Genomic DNA, 16,481 nt, shown 5'->3' with positions numbered 1-16,481 from the left:
GGGAGCGCACCTGAGTGAGCTCATGGCCTTCTGGCAGACCCCTTACTCAATCAGCTCTTATTCTCTCCTCCTTCACAGTAGAAGCCTGAAACAAGGTTCTAAAGACTGTTGACATCTAGTGGATGCCTTAGGAAGTGCAATCAGACCAAATCTCCACTGTATATTGGATAGGCAAAGACTTGAAAACCTACAAACCTACAAACCTCAGATTTCCCACTTCCTGGTTGGATTTTTTCTCAGGTTTTTGCCTGCCATATGAGTTCTGTTATACTCACAGACATCATTCAAACAGTTTTAGAAACTTCAAAGTGTTTTCTATCCAAATCTACTAATACTATTCATATTCTAGCTTCTGGGCCTGAGTAGCAGGCAGTTTACTCTGGGCACCTCTGGGCACCTTATTCATCCAAGCTACTCAATACTGCCCCCAGCCATAAGAAGTTATTAACTGACTTGCCTAGTAAAATGTAGGTTATCAATGATCAGCTGATATAGGTATTACCGTGATGTCGGATCAAGAAACAAAAGCATTTCACTCCACCCGCTAAACAGATGTGACCAGATTTGATAGCCCACCCTCTTTTCCCTATGTCAATCACGTTTTTAGAAGGCTTGCTGACAATTTGTGATGAAATGCAGGGGGGGGGGGGGGGGGGATCAGAGCATCTGCCCCCTGAAAAGGTCTCTGCACGGTCTGTATCTGACACCTTAGAAGGCTGAGCTGATAAGTCTCTTCGTGTGTTTTTATACATAACATGCAACACTTCGGTTTAGTCTAAATGTGACTCACTCATACGTCAGCCATTAAAATAATATTGTATGATTCTTGATAGTGTATTTGCTGCCATTTTGTATTTGACAAGTTCCAGGTAGAACATACAGGAATCTGATTAGATTCTTATACTATACATCTTTTCCATGTTGAAGTCCCCCCCCAACATACAGATCTAGAATCAGCTTCCTCTCCCCCAATCCTAACCTTAACCATTAGTGGGGGAAATGCAAAACTGACCCCAGATCAGCATCTATGGGTAACTTCACTATATACCGCCTGTCTTGCCACTGTTCCCTGGGCTCCGAAGACATGGATGTCAATTATGGCAGTCCCCCCCGCTCTCTGATTCAGAGGGGTTGGTTAAATGCAGGAAGACACATTTCAGTTGAATGACTAGGTTGTAACACTGACTAGTTCCCCCTTTCCCTTTCCCAGTCATGTCGAGGTTTTCAGGGTTCTTTGCCTTCTCTCTGCTTCCATCTAGTGGTTGTTGTGAACAGCATGGTTTGTGAAAAAACAATCAAATCACACACACAGACAAAGTCTTGAATCAATGCTTTATTTCTGTGTCACGTTAGTACCAGGAAAACAAGGGTTGAAGGTCAAGGTCAACACGGAAGTGATGTCATCAGTGGTGGACGACCCTGGTCCTGTGCAGAGTTTAGAGCCATCCCAGCACTAACTAACAGACTGGCTACAGCTGATCAACTATTCATCAAACCTTGACTATAGCTGTTAACGAGTGTGTTAGTGCTGGGTTGGAACTAATCCCTGCACCCCCTGTGGGTCCCATGGACCAGGATTAAGAGGAGTGATCGTAACCATTATATATATATATATATATATATTACATAGGCTTGTCTCCCAAATGGCACCCTATTCCCTATATAGTGCACAACTTTTGACATAGGGCTCTGGTCAACGGTAGTGCACTACGTAGGGTATAGGTCAACACTAGTGCACTACGGAGGGGATAGGGTGCTATCTAAGGGGCAGACAGAGTAGAACCTAAAGACCTAAACTGAGAAAGTGACCTTCTATATCGTATAGGTCAACCCCCTTCTCAGCTGTCCATCTTTGATTTCCACCAATCAGAGTTGATGTCAGAGTGATTAGAGGGACAATAGAGTGCTGAGTACCAGGCAGTTAGCAAGTGTGGTAGACTACTAATGACCATCAGCAGCATCAGAGCTTGGAGAAGCCTAACTACTACATGGTCACGTGGAATTTAACTGCCTTCATGTCCTGTAACTGCCGGTGTGGTGGTAATACAATCACCATAACAGTCCTAGTCCTTCCTCCACTTCCCAGAAATGAACTGGTTCAGATACATTGTTCAACATGTCACACCAACAATGAAGTAAGTAAAACAACAGTTTAATATCAGGATTTCTTCATGTATTCATTTGAATGGAATGTGAGTCAGTTCCTGTAGTACAGTAAAGACAACAGTCAGTCTTCTACATCTTACTTCCAACGCCTTTCATCTACAATTAGAAAACAAAAAAATACATTATTGCCCCTGTTTCGAGACAGATGCATGATAATTGTCCATTCTAAATCAAAACAAATTTAACAGATTTAGTACATTTAAAGACCAGATTAAATCAAGAATAGTCTGATGGGTGACAATATTAGCCCATCAGTTGTGAATGATGCCCAGTGGAATTCAAGAAAGAGCAAATACCTTTTTTTGGGCCACTTCTTCAAATCATAGTGCCACACCTCATGTAGCTGAGCCCATAGGCCTATATGTTTTATTTTACCTTTATTTAACTAGGTAAGTCAGCTAATGTGGTAAGTTGGGCTATAATGTCCTGGTACTTGATAAAGTTTATGATGCCGTTGAGCTTAAAAAGGGCCACAGAACCAGGGAAGCAAAATCACTTCATAAACGTTAAAGATGCAGAAGCATATTTTACTGTAGGTATGAGGTACTTCTCTGCACATGCTTCTGTTTTTCCACACCAAAACCACCACTGAAGTTCATGACTAAAGAGCTCTATTTTCATGTCATCTGACCATAGCACCGCCTGGAGTTTGATAAATGGCACTTGGATTGGAACCGGTGCTATTTCCTCCTTAAAGGGATAGTGCAATATTGTGGCAATTAAAACCATTTTGTATTTTACCCAGAATCAGATTTTGTCTCTGCATGCAATTTGAAGGACTTTGAAGGTAGTTTTCCCAGGGATCGCTAACTAGCGTCAGCACAATGACTAGAAGTCTTTGGGATCTGATCTTTTTTTGTCATTTAGCAGACACTCTTATCCAGAGCGACTTACAGTAGAGTGCATACATTTTATTATATTTTTACATACTGAGACAAGGATATCCCTACCGGCCAAGAGCAGACGCTCTTTTCCAGAGCGACTTACAGTAGAGTGCATACATTTTTATTTTTTTATTTCATTTTTTTTTTTACATACTGAGACAAGGATCCCTAACCCTACCGGCCCAACCCTCCCTAACCCGGACGACGCTATGCCAATTGTGCGTCGCCCCACGGATCTCCCGGTTGCGGCCGGCTGCGACAGAGCCTGGGCGCGAACCCAGCCCAGCCTGGGCGCGAACCCAGAGACTCTGGTGGCGCAGCTAGCACTGCGATGCAGTGCCCTAGACCACTGCGCCACCCGATCTCATAGTTAATAATTGTGCTGAAGCTACAGTAGTTCATTTAAAAACGTCCTTCAAAACTAAAGAAAGAGAGCTAAATTGCCAAAATCTCACAATATCCCTTTAACACCTTGACCCATCATGTTTCCTCCTCTCTTCTCCTCACCTAACCTCTCCTCTCTCATATACCTCTCTCCCTTCCTCCTCTAACCTATCCCCTCTCCCATACCTCTCTCCCCGCCTCCTCTCCTACGACACAAACCCTGGTCCTACTTTCACTCTCTCTCCTCCAGACCTCCAGCTTTATTTTTTTTGTCAACATTTAGAGAGTTTGCATAGAAAAAATATGTAACAATTGCCTGCTACATTATAAAAAAGAATTGCATGCAGTGGGCATAATACAAATCAAAATAAAACCCTTTGCTTTTATAATTAAAGGATTGACGCTTTATGGTTACGTGATGACATCACGTAGTCCAACAAACAACGATTAATCAGACTCATTTTCCACAACAATTTGAACCCTTTTTGTTCCATTCTTGGACTCCACTGTTCTCCACTCATCTTTCTCACTAACTGTACTCAACCTGCTTTCAACTTCAAATGACACTTTTGCTTCCGCCATCTCCACCAACCTGCTCACCAAACTCGAGAGGGAGGGGTCTGACTGCATGGGTCCTTAAAAAAGAGAGGAGGGAGACGTAGGACTCAATCTCAGCCAAAGGGAGAGTTAGAACTGGCATTTCAGAAAGGGAGATTTCAACATCTGTTCATCTAATACTGTATGTGAATGTATCCCGACTAGCCCTCTATTCCCTATGAAGTGCACTACTTTTGACCAGAGCCCATAGTGAATATGTTGCCCTGGACACATGTAGTGCACTTGTTTTGAAGGATAATGCTAATTCCACAATCTCCCAATTACCCTCTGGACACGCCCCTTTCCTGCTGACTCACCACACCTGAACTCACTCTGCTAATCACCAATTCCTCTTCCATTCTTATGGTATATAATCCGCATGTTTAACCTGGGATTGTTCAGTGTTTGTGGTGTCCCAGTTTCTTTATTGTTCCTGTTGTTGGTTGGCTAAAGTAAGTTTCTGCTATTGTAACGTCTCTATGGTTTTAAATTCCTGCGTTGTGACATAATATCCTGTTCATCCTAGCTTGTGTATTGTTATGGAGTCTAATACTGGGCTAGCTACCTTTAATATAACTGTAAGTGAAGTGTTACAGCTTGTGAGATGAGACATGGTCCAAAATATCCCTGCTAGCAGAATGTGTCTTACATCTATAATCCTGTAGACTGTTCTGCTCGGTTGCCTTTTGCACTGTGTCTCAGTGAACAAGGAACTATGAAATGCTGTTTTTACTTTCACCCCCCCCCCCCTCTCAAAACTAATGTAGTTATTGATCAGTGCTGTACATGGTGACTAATCAGAACCATCCAGTGTATTATGGATTGATCTTCAGAGGTGGGACACATGCTGCTAGCAGGTACCTCATTGAACCATGTTCTGCTAGCTGTTGCTATGGAATGTCCTTTGATCTTGCTTCATTAATTAATAGGTCTAATATTGGGCTGTGGTGTAGCTTACTGGTCAGTCGTATGTTAATGTGGTGTGTACCCTCCAGCACCACGACGTCTTATCACAGCCTTTCCTGATGGCCATTTCACCTTACCTACTGGTGTTACAAGCCACTAAGCCTTACCTGCCAGCCTTGTGTACTGCTTTTTATTTTTTGTTGGATAATAAAAGAACCAGAATGGAAAATGGTTCAACCGTAATGCCTGTATTCTGACATTTGGCAATAGCCAAAGCTGCAGGGCATTTCTACATTTGGGAACTAGAACTCTATTACTCCTGTCTGAGTGGTGAGAATTACCTGCCCAGAAATTCTCCTCAGTCCTTCTTAGGGATTAGGTTGGTGTTTAGGAAAGCAGACATATTCCTGTTCTAATCTACTGTATGGAGTTGAATCTGTGATTTTGATGGCTTCATTCTCTCAGGAGACTCCATGACCATGTTGACCAGTCTTCTGCTTCTCAGTGCTGCCTTTGCTCTGGGAGATGCAAGTAAGGGTCCACTTTTCTTGACTCGTTCTGTATTTTTCTTGTAGCAGAGGTGACTGACTGATCTACAAATAAAATTGTAGCTGTGATTTGTAGTTCTGTCTCCAATAGCCTTTAAATCCACATGTAACTTCTCCTTACAGATTCAATTCTAGAAGAAGACTTGTGTCCTTCCGGTTGGACCAAATATGGATCAATCTGCTTAATGTTTGTAAAGGCTACAAGGAGCTGGCCTGAAGCAGAGGTATCACCCTTACATCTACTGTGAATTTATAGGGGAAGTGTTGTTGAAATTAGCTCTGACGTTAAAGGTGATACTTTCTTAAACGGCAACACATGACTGATGTGAAATACTGAGCTTCCCTTTAAGATGGGAATTTTCTATAAATTGAATATTTAGTGTGTTGTGCCTCCTGTATATTGGGACCCACAGGAAATGGCTTAAGACAGAGATGAACTAGTATCTTTAAGAAATGTTTTAAAAGGGAGTTAGTTGTGATGGTCAATATTTGGTTGAGAGTCCAGAAGACAAATTCTCAGCTAGGCTGGCCGACTGACTAATAGATGAAATGTGTTTGTTAATTGCTTGGCTATTATTGTAGATAATATTTTTCTAAACTGACTTGCCTAGTTAAATAAAGACTTTCTTCTCTAGAGGCACTGTGTGTCCCTTGGTGATCAACTGGTGTCTGTACCCAACGTTGTGAAGTACCTTGGCGCAAACCTGGCATCTGTGCACAGCTCCGAGGAGGATCAGTTTCTACAGGCGTTGGTCTTGGTGAAGACTGTTGGTTTCCCTCCTACCTGGATTGGCGGATTTAATTCTGTTAAGGTGGGACCATTAAGCACAGCGTCATATAGAGCCATTATTGCAAGTAACGCCGTTCCAGCTCAAATTGCTCAAGTGAACAGCAAACCTGGTTTAAATAAATGTAAACGTTAGGTGTGGCATGTAGGCTACCTGTAATTTGTTGATGTAGTTCTGTCTGTGCTGTGCCTAATGCTTTGTGTGGACCCCAGGAAGAGTAGATGCTGCTTTTCAACAGCTACTGTAATGGGTTCCATATAAAATATCAAGAGTGCCCAGGAGATAGGAAGCCTCGCTGTTAAGACCATAGGGCCAATAAAGGCAAGGCTGCTAGTTTGAATCCCAGAGCTCACTGTGTGAAATCTGATGTGCCCTTCAGTAACACCCTGAGCCTAATTGATCCTGTAAGTCATTCTAGATGAATCTACTAAATTACTTCAATGTATTTAACTGTCAACTTCAGTAGGAGGCTTTTATACATTTAAAACGGTTCTAGTTTCAAAGTAATATATTTCAGACAGTCTTCTTGTAAACGTGTGTATGGGGTTTCTAGCTTCAACAGTTGTAGACTAGTTATGGTCTTTGAAATGTATTGGGATGATTGCAAATGTGAGGATTAGGCTCCATGTTCTTTACACAAGCAACAGTCCCAGTCGGATGGTTTTGAAGTAGTGGTAGCTTTAACTGTTGTTTGCAGGTGGAATAGAAAGGACTACATTTAGTTTGTATTCTGAAACCCCACTTTCCCCCCTCAGGACAGGCGGTGGTTCTGGAGCGATGGCTCCGACTTTGATCACCAGAACTGGGCTAAAGGAAGGCCCGCTGCTGGTGCCAGAAAGACTTGTATTCATATCAACTTTGGAGGTACAATAAGCCCAGTATCATTCACTAATCCAGTCATCAAATTAAACTTATTCCTAGTTCATTTAACTATTTATTCTCATGTAGACTTTCCTACTGTTATCGGTGTACAGCTGAATATTTCGGTTGTGTTTCGTCTTCAGCTCAAAAGTGTTGGCACAATGAAATATGTGGAAGGAGCTTGCCCTCGGTGTGCTCCCTGAGACTCCTGCCTCTTCGCCAGACTATACATTAAAAGCAGCAATGCTATTCTGTAGTGTCTGCATCCTTAATACTTCATTGTAACGTCAAATACTTCGTTGCTGTTAAATGAAGTCTCAGTTACTACACAAATGTTGACGAATTGTTTGCAGCCAATAAAATGTGGACACTATTTTGTCTCATGAGTTATTCAACATGAATGATACGTTTTAGTTAGTACTTTTTCTTACGGGTCCCCTGTGCGACTCAAAACCACAACCCTGATGTTGCAAGTGCCATGCTCGACTGTGCCACCAGGACATAACTGTCATTGTGCATCATTTTTAGTAAATGTACACCTGTGAAATTACGCAATATGTTTCAGATACTGAAGGTTGATATGTTAATGAATATTTGTTTCATAAATCGTGTTATATAGAACTGAGAAGGTCATTAAGCATTATGCCTGTTTTTTGTCACCACTCTAAAAATACATGGTTTATATTCACCTAGGCAAATCCACTTTCTAGCTTACAATGACCACCTACTCCGGACGGCGCTGGGCCAATTGTGCGCTGCCCAATGGGACTCAATCACGGCTGAATGTGCTACAGCCTGGATTTGAACCAGGTACTGTGACAACTCTTGCACCTAGATGCAGTGCCTTTCACTGCTGTGCCACTCAGTCGCAGGTTCCTGGAGTATCCTTTAGGGTTTCTTCAAATAGTAACTAGGCGGAACCCCTTGTAAGTGATCCTTGAAGAAAAAATTTAATCATGAGGTGAAATGCCAGCGGAGCTTCAAGTCCAATGTTTTATATCTGGGGTGTTGATGTTCTCTATCCGTAGCCAGAATGCTCACCATGCACTGCAACATCAAACAGGATTCCAGTTACATTCATCAGTGGTGTAGGGAGGTTGAAGTCTGTCAACCCTTAACATTTTTATTATACTGATTAACAAAACAAGCTCACGACAGATTTGATACCTTGGTTTTTGTGGGGACAACTTTTGCTAATAGTTATAATACCTTGTCCATAACGTAGAGGTCCATGTGGTATTAATTGAAGAGGTGGATGTGATCTGTGTTACATTCCAATTGACATGCCTTGTCTGTGTACCTGCAGACAAGTGAGCAGTTCAGTCTTCTGCACGCAATACAGCTAACCTTATCTTACCTCATTATCCATTGAATTGGGAATATTTTCTGTGTAAGATTGGAAAATAGATGGTATCAAACAATTATTTAGATCATACAAGGAACAAACCTCTCCTTGCACTTTCCATTTTTCAGTAAAAATGTCTTATGGCTGAAATCCTGCTAACGGGATCGATATGACAACAGCCAGTGGAAGTGCAGGGGGCCAAATTTAAACATTCAAACATACATGTCTCTCAAACCATTTTAAAGGTAATCTTGTTAATCCCACCAACGTGTCCGATTTCAAATAGGCTTTTCAGCGAAATCACCACAAACGATTGTTAGGTCACCGCAAAATCAGACTCATTTTTCCAGCCAAAGACAGGAGTCACAAAAAGCAGAAATGGAGAAAATGATGGACATTACCGAACAAAACGAACATTTCTTGTGGAAGTGGGAGTCCGGGGTGTGCATTTCGACGAAGATCAGCAAAGTTAGTTTTAGATTTATGCTTTTTGAGTTTTGTTGACTGCATAATTTGGCGGGTAACTGTATGGCTTGCTATTGTGGCTGAACGCCGTTTTCAGATTATTTAATGTTGTGTTTTGCCGTAAAGCTTTTTGAAATCTGACACAGCCGTTGCATAAAGAACAAGTGTATCTTTAATTCTGTGTAAAACATGTATCTTTCATCATAGTTGATGAGTATTTATGTTATTTGACGTGGCTCTGCAATTTCAGAGGCATTTCTGAACATGGTGAAATGAACATTTTGCATTTAAATTAACTTTATCGAACAAAACATGTATTGTGTAACATAGTCCTATGAGTGTCATCTGATGAAGATCTAAGGTTAGTGATTCAAAGAGAAAGATTAGTTGAGCATTTTAAATCTGGAATGGCTATGGAAACTCGAGGAGAGGTTAAGGAAACACACTGTAAGGTACAAAACTTAACCAACTGCCAAAGCAGCATTTTCTAAATCCAGTACTGAGGACCCCAAGAAGCGAGTATGGGCAACACGGTGCTACTAGTCTTCTGCCAAAACTCAGGTATCATTTCTTCAACCACATACAATAGATTAGCCTGGCACACAGGAATATGTATCCTTCCCAAATGGCTCCTCATGTAGTGAACTACCTTTAACGAGGGCCTATAATGCACTACAAAGAGAATATGAAGCATATAGATTGTCAGAGACTAACCATTTACTGAAAATGTACAGATTAGTCTAAAATCTTTTATTCAGGGAACCACTCCACAAAATGGCACAACTATATAGTGCACTAAGTTTGACAAGAGCCACATAACATTTAGGTACCATTTGAGATGCAGATAGTCTATTAAATAATGATGCACTCTCACCTTCTGCACTCTTCCAAGGGATTCACTGGGTGTCTCTCTCTCTGTTGTCTGTGAGTTATGGTCTACCTCTTCCACCTCTCCTTTTAAAGGACCTGTCACAGGTGTGACTAGTTGCCTCATTAACCCAACAAGAGATCCTGTTGTCGGGCCATTAGTTAGTGGTGTAAAGCACTTAAGGAGAAATACTTTCAAGTACTACTTAGGTCGTTTTTGGGGGTATCTTTACTTTACTATTTATATTTTTCCAAAAGAAAATAATGTACTTTTTACTCCATACATTTTCCCTGACACCCAAAAGTACTCGTTACATTTTGAATGATTAGCAGGACAGAAAAATGGTCCAATTCACGCACTTAGCAAGAGAACGTCCATTGTCATCCCTGCTGCCTCTGACCTGGCAGACTCACTAAACACAAATGCTTTGTTTGTAAATTGTGACTGAGTGTTGGAGTATGCCCTTGGCTATCCGTAATTATAAAAATAAATTTAAAAAATGGTGCCGTCTGGTTTGCTTATTGTAAGGAATTTGCAAGGATTTATACTTTTGCTTTGATACTTAAGTATATTTGATCAATTACATTTAATGTTGATACTTCAGTATATTTAAAACCGAATACTTTTAAACCTTTACTCAAGTAATATTTTACTGGGTGACTTTCACCTTTACTTGAGTCATTTTCTCTGAAGGATACTTCATAGGCAGTGAAGAGAGTCGTAGAGGAAGATGGGTCCAGTTTAGAGGGATCCTGAGAGGCTCCCTGTGAGTATGCCGAGGCCAATAGAGAGTGATAGGAATAACATGTGTTTCAGTAAGGTTGGTTTCTTAGCATTCATAGCCATGGTTACCAACTGTACCGCAGAAATGGAACATAAATCACAGAAAATAGATGTTGTGGTGGTAGCTGCAGAGAACTCCTTGGGTTATGAGATTTTACAGCAGAAGTGTTACAAGGTGTGATGAACGATAGCGTCCAGTTCTCCCAGGCTCTCAGCCTGCTGTAGGATCAGATTGGGCAAAGTAGTGGAATAGTGGTGAGGTTATAATGGGTCTAGGATCAGATGGGGTCATGTAGTGGAATAGTGGTGAGTTTATAATGGGTCTGGGATCTCACACAAGCACGAGTGCGCACACACAAACACACACACATACTAAATTCTCCAATTCAGTCAACCTCGGGATCGGTGTAGCCCCTGCGGGATGGTTGAGCTAACGTGCGCTAATGTGATTAGCATGAGGTTGTAAGTAACAAGAACATTTCCCAGGACATAGACATGTCTTATTCGGGCAGAAAGATTAACTTCTTGTTAATCAAACTGCACCGTCCAATTTACAGTAGCTGTTACAGTGAAAAAATGTCATGCTATTGTTTGAGGAGAGTGTACAGTTATCTATTTGAAAATGTATATATTGATCAATTTGGCACATTTGGGCATACTTTATACAACATTTTTAATAGAAATGCAAAACTTTGCACATACACTGCTGCCATCTAGTTGCCAAAACATAAATTCACCTATGGCCCCTGTTTACATGATAATTGTCCATTCTAAATAAAATAAAATTCACACATTTAGAACATTTAAAGACCAGATTAAATCAAGAATAGTCTGATGGGTGACAATGTTAGCCCATCAGTTGTGAATGATGCCCAGTGGAATTCAAGAAATAGCACATACCTTTTTTTGGGCCACTTCTTCAAATCATAGTGCCACACCTCATAGACCTATATTTTTTTATTTGACCTTTATTTAACTAGGCAAGTCGGTTACGAACAAATTCTTATTTTCAATGACGATCTAGGAACAGTGGGTTCAGAGGCAGAACGACAGATTTGTACCTTGTCAGCTCGGGGATTCAATCTTGCAACCTTTCAGTTACTAGTCCAACACTCTAACCACTAGCCCCCCGACACATAAACTACTGCAGCATAAATCACATATACAAAACACAGGGCTGAAACCCATTCAAAAGAGCGAGGAGTAGCTCGAATAAATACACAGGAGGAGACCCGAAAACAGAAGCGCACAATGATACAACACGGGACGAGACCCGTAATCATCTATGCACAATACAAGTGGCATGAAAGCCAACACGACAAGGCACAGGTACTCACACGACCAACGACCGATGGACATTGGAACAATAAATCGACAGCCCAATTGAGAACAAAGGGCACAAACATACAATTACTATTCAGGGGAGAATATGTGGACCAGGTGTGGGCAATGACACAGTTCAGTTCCTAGAGGCCGGTGACGTTGGCCTCCGAAACCGGTGCACGGAAAGAGCAACAGTACTGGAGGGATCCGTGACAGAGAGGTTAAGGAAACCCTGTGTAAGCTACAAAACTTATGCAACTGCTAAGGCAGCATTTTCCCAACTCGGTCCTGGTGATCCCAGGTATCATCTCTTCAACCACTTACAATAGATTCTCCTTGCACACAGGAACATGGATGCTTCCCAAATGGCTTCTTATCCCCTATGTAGTGCACTACTTTGGACCAGGGCCCACAGTGAACTACATAGAGAATAGCTCAGGGCCACAAAGGTAATATGGACCCTTGTCTAAAGTAGCTCACTACAAAGGGAATAGGAGGTCAGTTGGGACATAGACAGGTACAGTATTAGATGAACAGATGTTGAAATCTCACCTTCTGAAGTCTTCAGTTGTAGCTTCACTTCTTCAGAGATCTTCAAAGGTCTTCACTGGGTCTCTCTCTGTCCTGCATGTGTTGAGTTCTACCTCTCCCTCAACTCCTATTTAAGGACCCGTCCAGTCAGACCCCTCCCTCTATTTTTCTCAATCTTTCTCTCTCTCAACCCTCCGCATACTTTCTGTCCAGCCCAAAACCTGCTGGACCTGTCCGATATCTACCTGTTTGACAGGGTTGGGGTCAATTCAAAGTGAACGTATTCAACTTCTGTAACACATTCATGTGCTGCATATTGGGTCACAATATGGTTATGAAGATACTTCATTCTACCTAATTGAAGCTGATGAAGATGTAGTCTGAAGTGCATTATAATGTCTTGGAAACACAATGACATTTCAGAAGGAGATAAATAATGAGCAGGAAAACCTCTTGTCATCATTGTGATGTCACCAGCTAACTCTGGAATGTTGAATTCATTTGAATGAACTGTGTTCTATTTGAATTAACTGCCAACCCTGCTGTCTGTCTGTTAGCTAATGATGAGCTGTATTCACCCCAAATCACTGTATCAGAGATGGGCCACTACACCCCTTAGGGACCCACCAAGGCTGTCCCAAATGGCTCCCTATCGCCTATGATATTGTGCCCTACTTTTGACCAGGGCCCATATGACTTTGGTCAAAAGTAGGGCACTATAAATAGAGGAAGGTGTGATTTGGAACGCTGCCCATGTAATTGAGTACATATGTTACACTGGCTTGTGTTGCTGTTTGTAACCTTATTTTACAATAAATATAAAGAATCAACTCTTATTGTTTTCCAGAGTTTCCTGGTCTTTGCATTAACAAGATAATAATTTCCAGCACCCTTCAGACCGTTGAAAATGCAAGACAGGGAGAGGAGTACAGGCACAGCCTGCCCCACCACTCCCAATCATTCTCAGCTAGCGGTGACTAATGTTAGCAGAAGTTTGTAGGAAGTTTTCACATGACCGTAGCACAAAAGTATTGTGCATAGTCCCCAAAAATACCATAAACCTCATAATCTCACAGTGTGATTTAATTTGAAATGTTGTCAGGAGGTAATTACTTAAATAGAGTTTAGTAAACTAAGCAATACATAAATAGTTGCCTCTAATGGCATTATATGTCATATTTATCTCTGCCATTTCCTGGTTCCATTTCCATGGTTTCTAAGATTCTTAAATATCCTCCTGATTTCAGTTGATGTGACACAACAATCAATGTAACATGTAGAGAATCACTGTACCATCTAAACCACTGTAATGTATATTTCCAATAACCAAAAATGTCAAAGATTAAGGTTTAGAGAAACCATAGTGCACATAGAATAGATCTACAACTTATTGACTCACTTCCCATGGGAGTGACAGATCTATAACGTGACTATCTATCTGAAATGAGTCCAGTCATACACCAAACTACATAATGGACCTATCAAAGAAAACTTAATGTAACTTGTATTATCCAGGCTTCTAATATGCATCAATAAAATAGATATTCCTAACATCACACCTTGTAAGGCTGCCGGTCCGGTCCAGCCAGCACGGAACGTTGAAATAGAACAGGAATGACTGTCGAATTCTACAACGTCTTCATTCTATTCATTCTATTACAGGTGAGGTGAAGGGTCAATGTCTTAAGGCTGAAGGGCTGGAAGGGAGATATGTAGTAGGACCAGGGTTGTGTTGTTAGGAGAGGGGGTGATGAGAAGAGGAGAGGGAAGGAGGAGAGGTGATGGGTCAATGTCTTAAGGCTGATGTATTGGAGGAGAAATATGTTGTAGGACCAGCAGCATTCCTTTATGAGGAGATGAGGGGATGTGAGGCAGAGAGAAGGGGGGAGAGGGTGATTAGCTAGCATCCCTTTCTTTGTGAAGGTGAAGCCTCTCTCTCTCTCACCACACCATGTCATCAAAATGACTTTCTGTATTTCTGGAGGAACAATACAATGGAATAGATGGATGGAGTCTGAAGTGACGTGGTACAAGAAAATAAGATATGAGACAAATGTGTGGATGAGAAGAGGGGAGAGAAGAGAGAGAGGGGGAAGGGAGATAAGAGAGAGAAAGAGAGAGGGGAGGGGAGAGAAGAGAGAGAGGGGGAAGGGAGAGAAGATAGAGAAAGAGAGAGGGGAGGGGAGAGAAGAGAGTTAGAGGGTAGGGGAAAGGAGTTTCTGTATTTATGGAAGAACAGGACAGTGGAATAGATGGATGGGTTTTTAAACGAATCTATTATGGGTCAACATGTACATTTTGTGGTTTGTTCGTTATGTTCTCCTGTCTCTTAGTGAATCCTGACCAGTGGTGTTATATTCTCCTGTCTCTTAGTGAATCCTGACCAGTGGTGTTATGTTCTCCTGTCTCTTAGTGAATCCTGACCATGGTGTTATGTTCTCCTGTCTCTTAGTGAATCCTGACCATGGTGTTATGTTCTCCTGTCTCTTAGTGAATCCTGACCAGTGGTGTTATGTTCTCCTGTCTCTTAGTGAATCCTGACCAGTGGTGTTATGTTCTCCTGTCTCTTAGTGAATCGTGACCAGTGGTGTTATGTTCTCCTCCTGATTGACCTTTAGCAGCATATTCACCACTCTCTCAAACGGCTAACTCCACCCTCTCGCGGAACAGGCCGAGAAACAAACTACACCAGCTCGCAGTCAACTCAGTGTATTTGAGAGATGCCGGAGAAAAGGCAATTTTAAAACCGTCCTGAGACTGCTGCATAGTCTACAGATATCCCTCAAACAAACAAAAAACGACTCTAATAGAATGAGTGCTAAAAAGTCGCTTATAGAGAAAGTCACTTATAGGCCTAGTAGCCTACTATCTATGGTGGTGAAATGGACAGCATTTTAGACTTCACTGCAGTGTCATGACGTGGCCCTCTTTGGGGATAGCGAGTACCATCTCCTTGTCTCTGCACCATCTCTCTCTATCACCACCTCTCTCTTCCCCCTACACCCAGGCTCTGTTATTGCAGTTCATACATTCCTAGAGGAGTCTCTCTCCTCAGGGCCATGCTGTATAGACAGAGAGAAGGTTTAACAGGAGAACAAAGGAACCTCTTCTCCATCATAGAACTTGAGAACTGAACAATGTCCATGTTTTGGAGAATGTGTACACGGTCAGGGGAGAATCCAGCTACGCCCGGTCCATTTAGTTTAATGTTTGTGAAACTCATGAGAGACAATACAGCAACATTACCATAACTGTGTTTATACAAGAGTCTCAGTTGTGAGGCTTGCATCTAATTGTTGTATAAAATGAATGACTAAAGATGAAACTATTTGTGAAATTATGTCATGTGTTTTTAAACTGTTTAACTTCCCGTTAACTTATTTCAGCTAGGGGGCACTATTTATATGTTTGGAAAAATAACGTTCCCAAGGTAAACTGGTAAACTGACTTGAGACATAGTTTCAGGCTTTTATTTTGAAAAATGAGTGAGATTTATCAAAATGCGTCAGGTGGCTTCTATTAATAAGAGGAGGATCCCAATAGCTTCTACAGGCTAGATCTACTATAGTTACAGAACCAGTCAAAAATGAACACACCTACTCATACCAGGGTTTTATTTTCTATGTTGTAGAACAGTGAAGACAGCTATGAAATAACACCTATGGCATCATGTCTTAAACAAATCAAAAAGTAGCTACCCTTTACCTTGACAGCTTTTTACAAACTCGGCATTCTCTCAACTAGATGAGGTAGTCACCTGGAATGCATTTCAGTTAACAGGTGTGCTTGTGGAATTTCTATCCTCAATGTGTTTGAGCAGATCAGTTGTGACAAGGTAGGGGTGGTATACTAAGTCCTACATGTTAAATGTCAAGTCCATATTATGGCATGAACAGCTCAAATAAGCAAAGAGAAACAGTCCATTACTTTAAGACATGAAGGTCAGAAAATGCGGAACTTTGAACCTTCAAGTGAAGTCTCAAAAACCAAGCGCTATGATGAAACTGGCTCTCGAGGATCACCACAGGAAAG

At 41.5% G+C, this 16,481-nt stretch overlaps 1 protein-coding gene and 1 long non-coding RNA gene across 3 annotated transcripts; one reads left to right on the top strand and one right to left on the bottom strand.

The window, feature by feature from the left end:
• The first annotated feature begins 4,372 nt into the window (after positions 1–4,372).
• LOC139561549 (ladderlectin-like) lies at positions 4,373–7,507 on the top strand. 2 transcript variants are annotated; one of them, XM_071378766.1, is made up of 6 exons: positions 4,373–4,483; positions 5,403–5,468; positions 5,609–5,709; positions 6,121–6,297; positions 7,029–7,137; positions 7,278–7,507. In XM_071378766.1, exons 2-6 carry the CDS (start codon positions 5,411–5,413, stop codon positions 7,367–7,369), a joined length of 537 nt encoding a protein of 178 aa, XP_071234867.1. In that variant the 5' UTR covers positions 4,373–4,483; positions 5,403–5,410; the 3' UTR covers positions 7,370–7,507. The 2 variants fall into 2 exon arrangements, with proteins under 2 accessions (XP_071234867.1, XP_071234869.1); XM_071378768.1 differs by having other exon boundaries at positions 4,391–4,483; positions 5,406–5,468.
• A 1,699-nt stretch (positions 7,508–9,206) lies between these two features.
• Positions 9,207–12,865, bottom strand: LOC139561573 (uncharacterized). Its single transcript, XR_011672165.1, has 3 exons — positions 12,471–12,865; positions 10,480–10,576; positions 9,207–9,955 (listed from the first exon to the last, which is right to left on the bottom strand). It is a non-coding gene; the product is annotated as an uncharacterized lncRNA (long non-coding RNA).
• Between the last annotated feature and the right edge of the window lie 3,616 nt (positions 12,866–16,481).

Source organism: Salvelinus alpinus, chromosome 31, assembly GCF_045679555.1.
Source record: "Salvelinus alpinus chromosome 31, SLU_Salpinus.1, whole genome shotgun sequence".
NCBI classification, from domain to species: domain Eukaryota; kingdom Metazoa; phylum Chordata; class Actinopteri; order Salmoniformes; family Salmonidae; genus Salvelinus; species Salvelinus alpinus.
Note: the sequence above shows the minus strand (reverse complement) of the source record. Positions and strands in the feature narration are given on the sequence as shown.